The sequence below is a fragment of the Chelonia mydas genome, chromosome 11, assembly GCF_015237465.2.
Source record: "Chelonia mydas isolate rCheMyd1 chromosome 11, rCheMyd1.pri.v2, whole genome shotgun sequence".
NCBI lineage: Eukaryota > Metazoa > Chordata > Testudines > Cheloniidae > Chelonia > Chelonia mydas.
Window position 1 is genome coordinate 11,609,147 of NC_051251.2, and position 19,904 is coordinate 11,629,050.

The 19,904-nt window shown below is 42.9% G+C and overlaps 1 protein-coding gene across 4 annotated transcripts in view; it reads right to left on the bottom strand.

Moving 5' to 3' along the window:
* MYLK (myosin light chain kinase) overlaps window positions 1–19,904 on the bottom strand; it is a 324,584-nt gene that overhangs the window by 180,210 nt on the left and 124,470 nt on the right. For all 4 annotated transcript variants that reach the window (XM_037913164.2, XM_043524849.1, XM_043524848.1 and 1 more), the window contains exon 3: window positions 700–907. In XM_037913164.2, coding sequence (XP_037769092.1) covers window positions 700–907 — 208 coding nt within the window. The remainder of the gene's footprint in view (window positions 1–699; window positions 908–19,904) is intronic.

A 19,904-nucleotide genomic window follows, 5' to 3' on the forward strand; every position in this document is an offset into this window, starting at 1 on the left:
CTGATCCAACTCCCACTGAAGTCACTGAGAGGCTTTCCAGTGAATCCAATGGACACTTGGATTTTAATACTTATCACTAACTTATTTCATACAGGACACTGACTAAGTGAGTTTTTTCTTGATCTGGATTTCCATTTAAAAGAAAAATTTAAAATACAGGGTGCCATCTGTGATAAGTACATGTCAAATAGTCTTGTACATACAATCTCATTAAATGCTACCATACATCACTGTAATAAAGCCATGCAATGGAGTTCAAAGATTCCATTGTTTTAAATTAAAACCTCCCCTTACATTTTCAAAATGTCATACCAGGTTTTAGCAGCAAAACTCCTATTAATTGCACTGGTATTCTTGTGGCTCATTTCCCATTCTGTACTTATACAGCCCCCAAGGTAACATGGAAACACTTCTGAAGATTTGGGGCTATGTGACTTGCTCCTAGCATCAGAAAGAATGAGTGCCAGGTGTGATTAGAAATAAGAAGCTCCTGGCCCCTAATCCTGTGCTCAGACCACTCTTTTCAATGAGAACGGCTAATAACGAGTGCTCCTTCTGCATCAATGATCAACATTGTGCATACAGGTTGGATCTTCACCTGTCAGTTTGATAATCTCATCTATCTTGCCCCCTTTACTGGGTGTGTTTTATCATACCCATGATTATATTTAAGGATCAGCATAGTAATAGTCCTCTTACCTTCCACAGTTAGCTCCACAGTCACCTGGCGAACTCCACCATCATTTGCAGCCTCACAAGTATATTTTCCACCATCTTCCTCTTGCACATTTTTGATCACTAAGCTGAAAATCCCTCGAATGCTGCAGTCCACTACATAATACTCTCCCTCTGTGATGGGAAGTCCATTTCTGTACCATGTGATCTGAGGTTCTGGATAGCCCCTGACCTAGAAAGATGGGTTGGGAAGAGGAGGGGAAGAAGAAAAACATAAGTGATTTTATCAGTAAGAAATGCAGGATATTGAGCAATACTGTGGAAAGTTCTTGAAGCAGTAACTGTTAAACACATAAAAAACTTTGCAAGCCAAATGGCAGAACCTAATGAAACAGAGAAACTACTGGACAAATCAAAATGTTAAATCTCGGCAGTGAAAGTTTTTCATTAGAATGATTTGCCTGCAGCAACATATTAAACTCACCAATGAGGAATTCTGAGGCCCAAGTTCCAAGTATATAGAAATTCAAAGGCAGAGCAACGACTGTACATTTAAGTATGCAAGGCCTTTAGGCCAAATTTTTCTAATGTGGTTGCCTGCAGTTCAGCTACTACTGGAAATGGTATTTTTGCACCCATATGAAAGGGACTTGATTTTCAAACGTGCTGAGCACCTGTAGCTCCCATTGGCATCAGCGGAAGCTATGGGTACTCAACCCCTCTGTCAACTAACCCACTTTTATTTAGGTGCCTAAAAAGAGAAATTAAAGGTCCACATTTGAAAACATGCCTTAACAGCCACTCAGATGCTTTGGTGGTGGGCACAGCACAGGACCCTAGAAAGATCAGACACTTCTCCCCCAAACTATATTACATGGATTCAGTCTATTGGTGACCGAGCACAGACATGCATATTCGACTACAAAATGACAGTAGCCATAAGTTCATTGCAGAAGAGAACCACATCAATTTATTGCAAAGAAAGGAGAGGATGTGGGTAGCTCATCGTCTGCTGCAGATATCACTGATAGCTTCACATTTTAAGCCAGATCTTCAGCTGGCATAAATTGTCATAGCATCATCTACTTCAATTAAATCATTTACATCAGCTGAGGTTGTGGCCTTTTCAATCACAGAAGCAGGGGGAAAAAAAATCACAGACATGCCCGATTTCCTCACAAAATTAACTGTTCAGGTAAAGGTTCTTCCCATACTTCATGAGAAGAGCCACCACTTTGGGGATGCCTTGGTATGTGTTAAAGTCACACTAATACAGCCAGCAAAGTAACTTGGCTCCAACATTTTCACCCTCCTTCCCTAATCCCCAACTGATAATTTAGGTCCCATTTCTTTGATCAAACATATTGCCTTTGCCTTAAACTCTTAAAATAACTGAATGGATCAAGAAGAAATGCCTCATGCTGGCCTCCATCTCCTACTAAGAAAGAGGAATGCTGCAATCTGCTCTATTTTATGGAAATTGTGCTTCCTAGCAAGTTGCCAATTTAGCCACCCAGCAAAATTTAGATGCTCTGTCTTTAGTTGCATATAACTTAGTTTATCCAGATTTCTCCAACATTTCTTCCCTGCCTTGATTCAGCTGTCCGTTTCCTTTTCCCGTACCACTCACTCTCCTAGTTACAATTTTCAGCAGCACCACCCATACTCATTCCTTTGTTCTCTTCTTTCAAAACCAGCCCTTTCATTTTTAATCCAATCCCACTTAACACCAGCTGGGTTTCTCTTCTGCTGGAGCCTAACATTCCGATCTGCAAGACTTTTTTAGAACTACTTTAGAGCACTTACAGTAGTCAGAAGTCCTTCCCCCTTCCATTAACTCCACAGGTCCTAGTTACTTTTGTTAGTGACATGGTAATCCACACTCCATCACGTTAATTACTCAATATACAGTACGTCATTACAGGACATTTTATGTTTCCCACTGTAGGCAACATAATGAATGTGCTGGAGGAGCTTTCTATTTCCAATGTAAACATCTAAAGCTTTTCCCAAGCCCATCTTTACTTAAACAACATCAAGGTCTTGTGATGAAAGCGTAACCCACATACCTCCTGGGTGTGGTGCTCTGTCCCATCCAGTGGCACTGAGACCACTTAGAGAGAGATTAATGAGTCTGCTCTACAGCCTTAGCTAAGAGCCATGTGACTTTTAGTTCATACATTTAGCTCCAGAGGTCCCAGGTTTGATCCCGCCCGCTGACGACCGGGGTCTGTCGATGTTACAAAAGCTCTTTGGAATTCTTCAGCAATGGTAGACACTATTATACATAAAAAGAGCCACAGAATCTCTTAACTTCATGTAGTTATCCTCACAAACCCCTTGTAAGGTAGGAAAGTGCTATTATCCCCATTTATGGATTTGGAACTGAGGCACAGAGAAGCTAGGTGATGTGCTCTGAGACACACAAGATGTTTGTGGTGGAACAGGAATTGAACCGAGGTCTCTCACAGCCCAGGCTAATACTATAAGCACTGGACCATCCATTCTCTCTACACGTTATGTTGCCATGCATTTCATGGAGCACAAGGTCCAACAACACACAGACTCTGCATCCACTATACCCGTTTAGCTTTCATGGTCAAAAAGATCACCAGAGGGTCCTCAAGCTACAGGAACATTGTTTAAAAATAAACAAAAACACACGGAAACAAATCTAATAGCCTTCTATGATGAGATTACTGATTCTGTGGATGAAGGGAAAGCAGTGGATGTATTGTTTCTTGACTTTAGCAAAGCTTTTGACACAGTCTCCCACAGTATTCTTGTCAGCAAGTTAAAGAAGTATGGGCTGGATGAATGCACTATAAGGTGGGTAGAAAGTTGGCTAGAAAGTTGGTAGATAGGTTGGTAGAAAGTTGGTAGATTGTCGGGCTCAACGGGTAGTGATCAATGGCTCCATGTCTAGTTGGCAGCCTGTGTCAAGTGGAGTGCCCCAGGGGTCGGTCCTGGGGCCGGTTTTGTTTAATATCTTCATAAATGATCTGGAGGATGGTGTGGATTGCACTCTCAGCAAATTTGCGGATGATACTAAACTGGGAGGAGTGGTAGATACGCTGGAGGGCAGGGATAGGATACAAAGGGACCTAGACAAATTGGAGGATTGGGCCAAAAGAAACCTGATGCGGTTCAATAAGGATAAGTGCAGGGTCCTGCACTTAGGACGGAAGAACCCAATGCACAGCTACAGACTAGGGACCGAATGACTAGGCAGCAGTTCTGCAGAAAAGGACCTAGGGGTTACAGTGGACGAGAAGCTGGATATGAGTCAGCAGTGTGCCCTTGTTGCCAAGAAGGCCAATGGCATTTTGGGATGTATAAGTAGGGGCATAGTGAGCAGATCGAGGGACGTGATCGTTCCCCTCTATTCGACATTGGTGAGGCCTCATCTGGAGTACTGTGTCCAGTTTTGGGCCCCACACTACAAGAAGGACGTGGATAAATTGGAGAGAGTCCAGCGAAGGGCAACAGAAATGATTAGGGGTCTGGAACACATGACTTATGAGGAGAGGCTGAGGGAACTGGGATTGTTTAGTCTGCGGAAGAGAAGAATGAGGGGGGATTTGATAGCTGCTTTCAACTACCTGAGAGGTGGTTCCAGAGAGGATGGTTCTAGACTATTCTCAGTGGTAGAAGAGGACAGGACAAGGAGTAATGGTCTCAAGTTGCAGTGGGGGAGGTTTAGGTTGGATATTAGGAAAAACTGTTTCACTAGGAGGGTGGTGAAACACTGGAATGCGTTACCTAGGGAGGTGGTGGAATCTCCTTCCCTAGAAGTTTTTAAGGTCAGGCTTGACAAAGCCCTGGCTGGGATGATTTGATTGGGGATTGGTCCTGCTTTGAGCATGGGGTTGGACTAGATGACCTCCTGAGGTCCCTTCCAACCCTGATATTCTATGATTCTATGAAATCTCTACCATAATTTAAAAACCTAAATAGGAAAGCTCATCAAGAGATAGTCATGTAGCAGAAGGGAAACATCTTCTACACCACTGGTCCCCAAACTGTGGGGCACTCCCCCCTATGGGGGTGCAGAGGAGCCCGGGCTAGCCCCCCTGGGGGGCAGGGAGGGAGCACCACCGAGCCCCACTCTGCCCCAAACTCCACCCCGGTGCCAGCTGCAGCTTTGGCTCCCGGCCAGAACCACAGCCACAGCCCTGCTCCCAGCCACGGACCCCACTCCGCCCCCAGCCCCAATCACAGCTCCCTGCTACAGCTCCCGACTGTGGCTCCCAGAGAGGTGTGGACAGATTCCATTACGGGTAAGGGGGGCTGTGACAGAAAAAGTTTGAGGACCACTGTTCTACACAATGTTTGACACCTAAAACATCTGGATTCTGTAACCATGGCATTAGGACTGGTCAAAAAATTTCTGTCAAAACTGTTTTTCAATGAAAAAACTGGATTTTCTACAAAACACTTTTCTTAAGAAGTGTCTGCTTTCATTGAAAGACCATATGCACAAGAACTGAACAGTTCTCAGCCAAAACCAAAAGTTTGTCTGAAAAAACCCGATAACACTTAGGTTTGGAAATGCCACCGAAGTGGCTCATGGTTATTGTATTTCAGGTGACTTATGCTCCCATTCTCCTCCATGGGCTGGACTTCCTACTTGGATTATATCTCCCATGATGCATCCCAACATCTCTGAGATGAGGCAGTGGTGCATCAGGGAAATTAAGTCAAACCATGGAGCCTTGTTTATGACAGGGTAATAGGAACATGTGGCACCCAAACTATAACGACCATGGCATTTCCAAATCTAAATATTTTTGGTTTTGGCCAAAATATTTGGTTTTCAATTTTTCCCCCCAAGAATTTTAAATATTCGGGGGGGGGGGGGGGGGGGGTGAAAGAACTTTTCCATCTCATTTGCAGGAATTGGCAGCTGAGGGCTTGGCTACACTAGAGATTTTTGCACCAATGAAACTATACTCTAGCATAGATGATTCTGCATTGGTGTAGAAGTGGCTTGAGCCACTGCAGCATATGCTTGTCAGAACCTTTGAACACTAGTGCAATGTATCTGCTCCAAGGGTTTGTAACAGGGCTGCTACACCTGTGTAAAAATCCCAGTGTAGACAGGCCCTAAATTCTCCACCGACTATGAAATTAAAGTGAATGCCCTTTCCCCCAATTTTTAATACATAATAAGACGTGGAATTTAGGAAGACCCTCTTCAAAATGTGTTATGACTGACTTAACTCTTTAGTCTTCATTGCACCCCTGGGAAGAAGGACTGATCTCCCCTGCGTGGATTAAGAAACTGAGCCATAGAGGGGTTGAGGGACATGACCAAAGGTAATTAGGGACAAAGTGTTTATTAGAACTGAGTTTCGGTTCCCACTCCTGTGTTAGGCCATACACGCTAAGAGATATTAGGTTTCAGGAATTTTAGACGAAACAGGATTTAAAATTATTGTTTTATACACACACGTTTAGGACCAAGAAGACCGTCGTAAATATTCAGAAAAGTAGCTGTTTGAGTGGTATGCAGAAAGGAGGTTCTTTAGTAGCTATTTCATTATTTAGCCAGAATGGGCCAGATTCTAAGCTGGTGTAAATCAGCACAGCTCTACTGAAGTTACTCTAGCTATGTCAGTTTACACCTGCTGAGAATCCAGTCCATAAATGTAATTCATCTGCCTCACCTCACCCAAGACACATGTCCAACACACACACACACACACTTGCAGAATGTACAGAATCGTAGATGCTAAAGATATAGGAAAAATATCACTCCATTTCCCTGCCAGCATAAAATTGTTCCCTACAATATTTCTTCTAGCATATTGTCCAGTTCAGCTTCAAATGGCCCATGCAATAGGCTTCCATCACTTCTTTTGGGGGCAACAATTACACCATGTAACAGATCTCTAACTGGAAGAATTTTCCTGAGATTTAGGCCATGTCTACATTTACCAGCTTATAGCGGCACAGATGTCAGAGCACTCGTGTAGCCGTGTTATGCCAAAGGGAGAGAGCTCTCCTGTCGACATAATAAAACCAGCTCAATGAGCATGGCTGTGCAAATGAGCGCTTATGCCAGCAAAATTTATGTTGCTCAGGGTGTGTGTTTCTTTCACACCCCTGAGCAACAAAAGTTTTGCCAACATAAGTGCTAGTGTAGGCATGGCCTTAGTCTACATTTTTGCCTTTATTTGTCATAGCATTCCCAACTCTAACTTGGACCACAGTAGATCATTCCTACCCAACACTTCAGTTATGGACAGGCAGCTACAGATATCTCTTCAGTATCATTTGGCTGAGTTATACACAAATATTTTTTCAATTTCTTCCATGTATGTTTATTTTGTACATTATATCTGCATGTTTTTAGACATATGCATGTCTAAGAAGTTGTGAAAATTCCATACCAACAATTAAAATACAGATTGAGCGACATGCGATTTCCCTTTGATGGGTTAAGTCATTCCCCTCGCTAGCTCTATTTTTTTGTTCTTTAATATAAGGTTTGAAAATGAAATGAAGAGAGAGGAAATGTTTGCAGCACTGCTCTACTGAAAGGATTTATTTCAGGTTTGGGTTTGGAATGTGTTTCAAACTGAGCCAGACCCACTCTGAAAGACATAGCCTTGCCATAAAAGTGTCAGGGATCCTTAAATGAATCACTGGTTACTGGGTTTTATGCTGATGGACCAATTCCAGAACTGCAGCAGGTTTTATATTCCTCTCCTAACCTTTCCAGAGCTCAGTAAAAACATCTGCCTTGAATAATGCATCCACACCAAGGAGGAATCTATCTGCTTATCTAATGCCCTGCAGCATAAGGCTATAACCTTTATTTACTGCCTTGTCCTTTCTTTGTATGAATATCTCCAATTCTGATGAGACCCTGGCCTTTCACTCCAGCCTCTCCAGCAAACATTAAAAAATGCTGACGACAACAAAAATTAGTGAAGATCTTTTCTATGGTACTGTACAGGTTTAGAGTTTTGGGCTGTGCACGTCAACTGCTGAATCTTCCTGAAAAGTCTTGTTAATATAAACATATATGTCAAAGCACCAAGATGAAGATCTGAGAGAGAACTCTATGCCCATGAAACTGTCACAGTTCTGTGTCTAGCTCTGTGGGTGCATAGCGCCTAGGAAAAACAAAACACCACTGAAACTATGCATTCAAGGGACAGGGTCACATAAAATGGCTGCAACCAGGATTCTTATATGCATCCTGTGATGCTCTGTACCTCAGGGGAACACCCTACACCCTCATGTTCATCTTTATAAAACGACTGTGTGGAACCCATGCAAAGTTTGTCGTGTTGGGGGTCTTCGGAAGGCTCATGATGCACTGAGCATGGTTGATATAGTGATGTTATAGTAACTGTTACAGTAATGTTATTGTAAGGTTATAAGTTCATGTATATAGTTATGAAAAGTAGAGTATAAACTGAAAAGTATCCTCATGGCTTAAAACAAGCCCAGGCAAAAACTCTCCAAGAACAGAGAGGCAGTTCACACCTCATCAGGGCAGGTATGGGACAAACCCAGCCCAGCCTCACAGGAACAAAGGACGCTGGCCTAGGTAGCAACAAAATAATCTGTTAGACTCTCGAGGGAGTCACCCCTCTTCCTTTGGTCAGTTTGGAACTGCGATGAGGTAATGCTCACCTGACTCTGAAGGGGGGGGGCAAAGTCAAGGGGGAAGAAAAGACATGATAAAAGGGAGAGACATTTGCCATGCTCTCTCTCTCTTCCACCTACATCTACAGACACCACACCAAGCGATTGAAGCACTGATCAAAGGGGAGAGCCTGGCTGAAGAGCAACCAGCCAGCCTGTGGTGAGAAGCATCTACGTTTGTAAGGCCATTGCAAGTGTTAAGATCAGCTTAGAATGCGTTTTGCTTTTATTTCATTTGACCAAATCTGACTTGTTATGCTTTGACTTATAATCACTTAAAATTTATCTTTGTAGTTAATTAATCTGTTTGTTTATTCTACCTGAAGCAGTGCGTTTGGTTTGGAGCGTGTCTGACACTCCCCTTGGGATAACAAGCCTGGTACATATCAATTTCTTTGTTAAATTGATGAACTCATATGAGTTTGCAGCATCCAGCTGGCATAACTGGACACTGCAAGATGGAGGTTCCTAGGGTTGTGTCTGGGATCGGAGATATTGGCTAGTGTCTTGGATTGCGAAGACCAAACAAAATACAGAATACACACACAAAAAAAACCACATCAAAATTCACATTCAGGCACATGCTGGACTCTCACCACATGTAACAGCTGCAATAAACCAAGCAGACCACTCCCGCCCCCAAATACTGGCCTTAAAGAACTGACCCCTGCACAGGAATGTACAGTACTAGCCATTTAAAATTACTTCTGTCCTGCAGAGGATGTCATACAATGTAGCATGAATTCCATTGAATGACACTGAGCTCCTGTAAAAAGACAATCCTTTCCCTGCAGAACTGGAGGAATTTTAAAGGTCCAAGGTTGGAGCAATATATGGTGTTAAGTCGTGCTGTGGTAAATGCACACCACTTTTGTTCCTCACCGTTTCTTTTTGCGCATCTAAAGTAGGCGTCAAGCCCATAGTGTATAAACTGCTCAGCTAAAGGAAGAGTCTGGATTGCTCAACCTACGTAAAATAAGAGATGCTTTGTGATTTATCTTTGCAATACTAAGAGGCATAAAAATGTTATGTATCCTACTCAGCTCTTCATACTTCATGTTCTATTTAAACTACAGTAGAACCTCAGAGTTATGAACACCAGAGTTACAAACTGGCCTGTCAACCACACACCTCATTTGGAACCAGAAGTAAACAGTAAGGCAGCAGCAGAGACAAAAACTTCAAAAACAGACTCCAACGTGAAACTGAAGAACTGGAATTAATTTGCAAACTGGGCACCATCAAATTAGGCCTGAATAAAGACTGGGAGTGGTTGGGTCATTACAAAACCTAAACCTAATTTTCCCCATACTAATTTTCCTCTACTGTTACTCACACCTTCTTGTCAACTGTTTGAAATGGGCCACTCTTATTACCACTACAAACATTATTTTTCCTCCCTTGGTATCCTATTGTTAATTGAATTGTCTCATTAGACTGACCTCACACTTGGTAAGGCAACTCCCATTTTTTCATTTTTATACCTGCTACTGTATTTTCCCCTCCATGAATCTCATGAAGTGGGTTCTAGCCCATGAAAGCTATGTCCAAATAAATTTGTTAGTCTCTAAGGTGCCTCGTCGTTTTTGCTGATACAGACTAACATGGCTACCGCTCTGAATTAAATCCTTTGATGCCCCCAGGTCTGTTGCTCCTGCTGTTAAATGCTATTCCCTCTCACTCCAGGTTCTCCATGTGGGAAATCTTTATTTTAGAAGCCAAAGGGGTTAAATGGAATAAATATGGACACACTTCAAAGAGAAAGCTCTCAGCTCGGCAGGGACGAAGAACACATGAAGTGAAACAGGGATACACAGCAAAGGTTTTCAACATGCCCTGATGTTTTTAGGCATATGCTCACCTAGACATTACACAATCCCCTAGGGTTACCACTGCTGTTGCCCGGAATCAGCACCTCATTCTCTAGTGTACACAGTGACTTTTTAACCCTTTTAAAAAAAGACTGAAGGTTGATATTGCAGCTGGCTCATCTATTATTAGTAGACAGTAGCAGTTGCAGCTATACCCTCGACTGGCTTTCAGTTTGGAGCATCACAATAGCCTGATCACTGGTACTGAATTCATAGGAGAACCACGATAAACAGCTGCAGTGTACTACTACTGGGGGCAAGCTTAACACCTGGAACGTATATAGCGGACGGCTTATTTCATGCCACAGTCTTCTCCTTCCCTCAGAGCACTTGTTATCCTATTCAAGATCCCGTCACATCTAATTTCTTATCCTTTACGCCTACAGGAAAGATGCCTCCACAGAAGACTTGGCTAAGCAAAAGATTCAAGAGCAAGTGACCAGCCAGCTCTGCTGAGAACCCCTGTAAGCTTTCTGATCTTTCATAAGGCTAGTAGGTTTCTAGATTGTTTGACTATATGCCTGTATAGCTGTTAACAGAGTGTCACACAGTGAGCAAGCCCTGTGAGAAAGGGTCATGGTCCAGCTTCTGTCCTCTGTGTAGTTTCCACTGAGAACCAAGGAGTTCTGGGAGTTATGGTTCCCAAAAGCGCTGTGGGAGTTAGAGCCTACAGCAAGGGACGCTGGATAAGGGGGCAAGGACATAAATAAGCTACCTTCCCTCACAAGGAAGAGGAATCAGCTGCTGCTGCTGGGTTTCTCCAGTAAGGAGGTGGCCAAGTTCTAAAAAGGAGGTATGGAGGTTCGTCCAGGAGGAGATCTAAGAGGCAGGCAGCACGGAGTCAGGAATCCCAGTGAGGGGTGATTTGTTCACATGATCGAAGACTGCTTGGGATACCTGCCTCCAAGGATAAACAGCTGATTTACTTTGTTTTCTTGGATTCTTAAGTTACCACAAAAGGGGTGGGGTTGAGACAGAGGAATTACTAAAATGAACAACAGGATAATATTAGTGCATTCCCTAAAATGTATTCAATAAGGAGAGTGGTCACTTTAGATAAGCTATTACCAGCAGGAGAGTGGGGTGGGAGGAGGTATTTTTTCATGCTTTGTGTGTATATAAAAAGATCTTCTACACTTTCCACAGTATGCATCCGATGAAGTGAGCTGTAGCTCATGAAAGCTTATGCTCAAATAAATTGGTTAGTCTCTAAGGTGCCACAAGTACTCCTTTTCTTTTTGCGAATACAGACTAACACGGCTGTTACTCTGAAACCTGTCAATAAATATGTAATCCATTGCAACCACACCCTCCCAAAGAAAAGTATGAATGTAATTAAATAGCACAGAACAACATAAGAATGGCCATACCGGGTCAGACCAAAGGTCCATCCAGCCCAGTATCCTGTCTGCCAACAGTGGCCAATGCCAGGTGCCCCAGAGGGATTGAACTTAACAGGTAATGATCAAGTGATCTCTCTCCTGCCATCCATTGCCACCCTCTGACAAACAGCACTGTAAAGCCTGCACATTTAATTCTATTCAATAGCAGAGTTATAGCATAAGAAAGCTAGGCAAGGCAAGTTGTAGCTCAATTAGGTAGAAACCACATGTAACAGTGATGGACACTGTACAGATTCTAGATATAACTAAATAGATCCTTTATTACAGTATATCAAAGTAATCTGGGCAGACAGAAAGCAGTATCTGTCCATTTGCACTTCCTATCAATTCGGACCACTGCTTTATTTCAGCTTCCAGGCCACCTGTCCAAACCGATGGCAGATCTTTTTCTTTTATCCAAATGTCATGTTAATTTTACCAGTTTTGCTATCTTTGGCAGTAAACAAAAGTAACACCAGATGATTCGTCTCACACAGGACGTTATTTAATGCATTATGACACTGCACAAAAGCAAAGCAACACTTCAGAAATCGAAAGCAGCTTGTTCAAACCAGCTGCTTTTATACTGTCCATGCCCTCTAAATCTAGGTTCTGCCCTTAAAACAGCAGGCATGCTGGTTGAATCCATGCACATCAGTTTCCTCAGATGAGAGCAAGTCTCAAAGAACAAAGCCAGGATGTCCATCCTACTAGTTCTCTCCCTGCTTGCCTACTTCCCATTTTGAAATTAATGCTGGAGAGGGGATTTAGTATTTGGAAGAAACACAGCATTCCTGATTACAAACTGGCACAGAGAACTCATGGAGTTCACTTCAGGTAAAAGATTGAATTCACAGGGTCTGATATCCTAAATCAGACACACTAATGATTCCAATAAGCCAGAACTCAAGACCACTAGTTCTCTCGGCCTTTATCATTACATTGCTTGAAAACCTACAATGCTGTTGTAAAGATGCATCAAACCTTCATATGCCATGGCACTGACTGTAATAAAGACACCTGATAGACATATTATTCACTGATAGAGTGAATGAGGTACTATGTTAGGTATTTATAATTAAGGCTACGATTTAGTCACGGAGGTCACAGCAGCCACGGATTCCGTGACTTTACCAGACCTCCGTGACTTCTTCAGCTTCAGCTGTCCCCAGCTGAAGCCAGGGTTGGAGCCGTGGCTGGGGCTGGACCTGGGGCTATGCTCCCCACATAGCCCCGCGAGGGGGACTTCAGCTGGGGCCCTGCGCCCCTTCCCTGTTGCTTGTGGCAGGTGCCGCAGCCAGCGCCATGAGCCCCCGCCCCTGGGGCCGTGCACTTCTGCCCCATGGCGGGGGCTGCAGCCGGTGCTGTGCACCTCTGCCACAAGGCTTGTATGGTTATTTTTAGTAAAAGTCACAGACAGGCCACAGGCTCGGTGAATTTTTGTTTGTTGCCTGTGACCTGTCCATGACTTTTACTAAAAATAACTGTGACAAAATCTTAGCCTTATTTATAATGCACTTCTCACTGCAGTATCTATATGTGACAGATAAGTCAATTCCTGCAATATCTTTGGGAGATTTTATTATATTAAATGCATGTATCATTGTGGGCCAGGGATTGTATGTAACTCCATGGGGAAGGGTGACCACAGCTCTCCAGGAGCTACAAACAGTAAAGAGTGATTAGGCAAATTCACACAGGTTGTAACACCTCCAGAGAGGTACCACCACCTGGAACGGCTTGCATATACTGGCTCAAACTGCATTCTCTAGAGACCCACAAACAAGAAAGGACCTTTAGATAAAAAGCCTGAGTTTAAACTGTCTCAGAGTCTTCTTTTTGATCCAGCAAAGTGATAAAACCTTCTGATCAAGGGGAGAGAAGGGGGCAGTTTATTCTGGGAAGGTTTGGAAGGATTTTGGCCTATGGAAGCCGCATAAGACTTTGGGTGACCTCTGGTAAGCTTCTACCATGTGTATAGGAATGTCTATGTTTTAATATATTTTCTCTGTAATGCTTGCACCTCAAGAATAAGTGTGCTTGCACAGAAAGAACTGTGTGGTAATTATGCTGCTTACAGCCTCTGAGGAGAAAGCAACTGAAGATACTGGCCTGTCTAGGCAGGCTGGCTTGCTGAGAATAAGACAATATAGGCAGGGCCACTGTGTACCTGAGAAAAACTCACTCAGGAGGGAGAGAAACACAGGTCACTGCCAAAGACAGGGGATAGCTGAGGAGCTGGGAGCCCAGAGTGGGTGGACTCTGGAGGAGTTTGCTGGACCGTGGAGGGGAAATACAGGTGCAGTTGCCCTGGACTGTCACACTAGCTACCAGCAATCACAGTTAGAGAGGAAATCATTCTTGCCTGAGGATGGAGCAGTTTCAGCACTTCTCACTCACACTGTTACTATGAGATATTGAGGGGATAAATAATAACCAAGAATAGAGAAGACCTCAGTTGCCATTCAGGGAAGGCCTTTGCAGAGGCATGCATTGTATTTTGTTCTGAGCTATCTGATACATGGATTCATATGGAACTCAAAAAGTGGAGCCCCCTTTACACCAGCTCCTGAGAGATTCATGTCGGGTTCTATCAATTGCATTAGTGATATGGATCATGGTATTCTTGGTGGGTTGTGCAAAAAAAGGAGGTGACCTCATAGGCAGCTAGGTCCTAGTCATTGGATACCTCCACGATGAAGACTAGAACTGTGATGTAGATCTGGTACTGGACAGGAGATTTAGTGCAGGATACTGAGTACTAGCATGTTCCTGACAGGAAAAAAGTCACTGCGTGTTGGACTACCTGAAACGTGTGTGACCTCCCACTATGAGCCCTAGGTAGAAAGCATTGCAAAGCTCTAGTCTAGAGGTAACAAGGTCAATACCCTGGAGAGGATCCAGGGTAGGAGTCCAATTTTCTTGCTACGTGGGAGAATGTGGTTCTGGCCACTGCTGCTATTTGCAAGACTGGTTGTACAGATCAGTCAAGTAGGGCTTATACTGTGGTCCACTTTGACAAACGAAGAGCAGATGTTCTTGATAGAGGGGGTGGACATGATAAATTGTTACGGCTCCTTCTGAAACTTCAATGCTAAAAGCATAAGTCAAGAATACTTGATCCAGTTTTTTAAAAATTTCCTTCTGGATTTGGAACCTGACAAGTCAAAAGTAAATCTGAAAAAAGTTAAGATGTTTGGTACCTTAGCTATGACCTTGCCATCAGAGCAATGCTGTATTTTTTTTCAAATAAGCGGAACTATACCCCTTCTAAGAAATGGTCAAGAACCCTTTGTAGCCTAGTTTAAAGCTATCATTTAATGCAAAAGCTAGGATCAAATGTAGCTCACTGGAAAGCATTAGCTATTGTGCATATGTTTCAAGGAGAGTGTCTTGGTCTTTGTGTAAACCTAGGTTTTCATTGAAGTGCCAAATTCTGGTATTTTACATCTGGTGATGTTTAGATTTTATGTTCCAAATGCATGGAGTCCTCATAAATCAGTTCTCTGGGCATTACCTGTATTGAAATGCTACTCTGTGAAGACATACATCTTCACAATTGGAGAATGCAATTATCTGGTTCTCCTCTCAAATGATCTGGAGCAGTGAGAGAAAAAACAACACATATCTTCAATCACGTCTTCTCAAAAACAAAAAACAAACAAAATATACCTTTGTGGATTAAGCATCTGTGAGGCATCTCTGAACTCTACAACCCACTTTCATTCCTGGCTGTCAGCATATGGCATGTCATGGCATTCATTTAAAAAACACCATCAGTCCACAAAACTGTGTCAAATTCCTTTCACAGGTTTAACAAACTTCAGACCAGATGTATTTTGCCTGGATTCCACTTGGTGGCAATGAAGAAAAAACCTCTAACAAACTCACCTCCTCAATATCACTTGATAACTATCAGCAGAGAAGGGAAAATGTCATAAATTCTCTTTAAACTTTTAAGGCTATATGCATTTTGATAATTTCCCTCACCACAACAGCAGATGGGAAACAGTCTCATGAAGATGCAACTCATAAAATTCAACACAAGAGTAGCAAGAGCCAGAAGGAATGAGAAAAGCTCATGCTCAAATAAAATTGGTTAGTCTCTAAGGTGCCACAAGTACTCCTTTTCTTTTTGCGAATACAGGCTAACACGGCTGTTACTCTGAAACCTGCATTAGACTTGGCACTAAGCTCCTATTTCCTTATTACTAATGCACACTCTTAAAACCTTTCCTGAAATGCAAATACTGATGTGCTATTAGGCGATTACCTCTTCCTAACCCTATGTAGAAACATACAGCCTGACTTCCAGAGGTGAAGAGATATCTGCAGCTCCCACTGGCTTCAATGAAGTGGTGGATGCTCAGTACTTCTGGCCCCTTGTGATTACCATGTCAACCAGAGGCACAACAGGAGAACAATATACTTTGGCAAAAGGTGGGGTCTGAATAAAAAGACACATGACAAACCTGAATGCACATGTCTGAACCCTAGGTCTATTTCCCTCCCAGTGAAATCAAACAGAAGATTAATATTCATGATTCTGGTTAGATGGGGAAAAATAGGAAATAGGTGGCTCTCCCCTACATATTCATGTGTGTGTGGAGTGGGACATTCTCTCGACTTCCACTCTCCCGGTTGTAGTGTGCATCAAAGATTTCCACAGCCCTCTGGTAAAGAGCCCTAATATTTTAGATCAGTCGTTTTCAACCTGGGGGTCTGCAGACTATGTCTAAGATTTTCAAAGGGGTCCACACACCCATTTGAAATTTTTTAGGGATCCGCAAATGAAAAAAGGTTGAAAATCACTGTTCTAGAGGGGAGAAATGACAACCACATGGAAGAATGACTTCATCATGCTACTGTCTTTATTCCATCGTTAACACCAGTACAGATGATCTAGAATAGTGGATCTCAACCAAGGGTATGTGTGCCCCTGGGGGTACTTAGAGGTCTTCCAGGGGGTACATCAATTCATCTAGATATTTGCCTAGTTTTACAACAGGCTACATAAAAAGCACTAGCAAAGTCAGTACAGACAATGACTTGTTAATACTGCTCTATATACTATACACAGAAATATAAGTACAATATTTAAATTCCAATTGATTTATTTTTATTGTATGGTAAAAATGAGAAAGTATGCAATTTTTCAGTAATAGTGTGCTGTGGCACTTGTATTTTTAGGTTTGATTTTGTAAGCAAGTAATTTTTAAGTGAGATGAAACTTGGGGGTACGCAAGACAAATCAGACTCCTACAAGGGGTACAGTAGTCTGGAAAGTTTGAGAGCCACTGATCTAGAATTCTCTCTCAAAAAGAAGGACCCCCCCAAAAAAGAGAGAGAGGGTTTATCTTATAGGAAATTCTTTCCCAGTGCTAAGAATTCTTCATGTCCTGCTTCATTACCTCTGCAGTGCTCCATTTGGAGGTGCTATAGAGGCTCGAGTCACACTTTGGATTCAATGATCTGATAACAAAGAAATGCTGGCATTACGGTACATGTGTAATTTACAGAATGTATAGGAGACCTACACCTAGCAAACGAAGCATGAGACTGGGAACCAGCACCTCCCAAGTTCTCATCACTTAGCTAAGAATGTAACCTACACAATGGCAAAATACTCCATCTTGAAGTGTACACATTGCTGTGGCCATGACTAAGGAGCACAAGTGAGGGAATGGGAGACTGGGAGCCCAAAGCAGCAATAGGATGGAGAGCTCTTGGGAACTACTGAGTCTCTTTGTAAGGGTGACATCTGTGCACTCTAAACTGGTACAGAAAGTTCTTGCAGTTTCCTTGCTCCTGGCTGGGCCAGGGCCAGGGACCCACGTGCTTCACAGATCACTAGTCTGGCATTTCCTCCAAAGTCTTGACAGGCAATAGGTCTTAGGTCCCTTGTGTCAGCAGCAGGGATGAGCGCTTGTAGAAGATAAGTTGGGAGCTGTGGCTGAATCTGCACTGTCCCCACATGAGTCTTCTAACTCCATGCCCCAAAGAGCTTACAACTTTGGATTGTAAAAAGATGGAAAAACAGACAAGTAGGTATTGACGAGAATTAACAGTAAAAACAGGGACATTTGTAGCCTCAGTGATCGAAGTAGTCACAACAATAAAGCATTGCTGTAGGTTGCAGAATTTCAAAAATACGATAAGGACAAATGGTAAAAGTGCCAACTCATCCAGCATTTATGGTATTTCCAACAGGGAAGCATTTATGATTTATCTGCTAAAGACATGGTCTGTTAACAGTAAAACAGACAACAGCTGTGGATCATTTTGTCTCAATTCTACATTTTTTCCACAATTCTTTAATGGAAATGGAGTAGAGTTTCCCCAGAGGTGCTGAATATATTGACTTTGGTATTTAGTCACCAGAGTATAAGCTATTTGAATAAGGCAACACTTTCCCAGGTACCATAATGTCACTGTGTCCACATGCCCTGAATCATTTCCAATGGCCCAAAGTGGAGTTCCAGAGCTAAACTGATTGTGGATGTTGCTTTGAGGTATAAGAGTGCATTAAAGCTCTGATTTAGGAAAACAGCTCTATTCAGCGATGCACTTAAGCATGACTTCAATGGGGCTTAAGCACAGGCCTGTATGCTCTCCTGAACCATGGCCTACATTTTTATTGCAGCTTTTGGATGTCAAAATAGACCATATAATCTCCAGGCAACACTAAAGTATCTTCAATGTTCACTGCTGGTGCAGGAGATGACACTATAAAGGTACACCCCAACACAGTGATAACCTTTCTAGTATACTGGACATATGCACGCTTCCAGATGCACACTTTCGTGTTTCTCTAACACTGCTCAGTTCATGGATCTTTTACCAGCACTGGTGCTTTGCTACAACAGCGGATGTTGTTTTCACACAGACTGAATCAGGTGCTGCAATCCCGAGGTGGTGGATGGCAAGAATGGTTTTTGATGGAAAGCATTAATAAATCATTCCACTGGAAGGAACATCTGTCCTTCTACTTTCCCAGCATATTAGCTAGCTGACCTCTATCAATAAGTATGTAAGGAGAGTTTTATATAAGCCACCCAAATAGCTCACTTGGATGATTTTATTTTAATTTTTCCTGTTTTAGCATTAAGGGGTCCTGGACTTTATTCGTCTGTGAAATACTGTGAACAGGCTGAATCCCTACCCTGTCCTCAGACCGACCTTTGGTCAACATCCAAACTCACCCCCTTCCTGAAGTCTGGCTTTGTTGACAACTCAAAAGCAATTACACACTACAAAGCTCAGCCAAAGCTTTCTCCCAGACATTTGGCTGTCTCCCTCTGCTGTTTTAACTCCCAAGACAGGGGCTCTCGCCTCACTTATTTGCCCTGTGCAGTTAATAAGCTGCACCTGCCACGAGACAGCAGAACTCTGCAGAGAGCTGCAGAAGCTCTAAGGCCTGCAGCCAAGGTGGTTTGACAGAAGAGCCCTACCCCCCATCACAAGCACTAACAATGCGTGTGGCACTGTCAGAGACAGTCCCTGCTCCAGAATGGTTAGTGTCTTCTGGGGTATAAACCACATCTGATCTCAGGTGCACTTCACCAAGGTGGGTAAGTATTAGTTCCATTTTATAGGTGGGGGAACAGAGATCTTCAGTGACCTCCCAGGTTCACACAAAAGGTCAGTGACAGAGCTGGGAACAGAACCTAGATTCCCATTCTCGGCATACTCAGCTCTAATCACTGAACTGTATTTCTTCCTAACCAACAGATTTTACATTGCAATGTTCTACGGTATAGTGGAATTGCATAGTGCAGTACATGAGACAGGTGCTCTCCCTCTCCTTGTCTACTGATGGAAACCATTCAGTACCACATCTATCTGCATTGCATCAAGTTGCTGGTCCTTTCACACAGATATATAGGCCCTGCACTTTAGTATTCACAGAAGTATCAATGTGCATGGAGCTGTACAAAAGATGAATACTACCTAACAAATAACAGGTCCCTGCCCCAGAGCCCTTGCAGTAAAACTAAAGAGGGCTCAGAACAGGCAAACAAAAAACCCAACACAGAATGGTCTGAACACATTAGAGCCAAACCAGTGAGATACTACACTGGAGGACGTGATTAGTTTTAGTACTTTAACACAGATTCAGGGAATAGGTGAGTATTTAGAAGAACAGACCTAAAAAGTTTTCAGGGTAAGTATTGCTGCTTCAGAACAAAACCCTGTAGGACTCACTGAAGCCAAACTCCCACTGACGTCAATGAAAGATTTTCCAGAGTCTGAAGTCTTTAAAAACCACGTAGATTGATTTGAGGTAGCTTACCTCCCATGGACCAACTGGTAG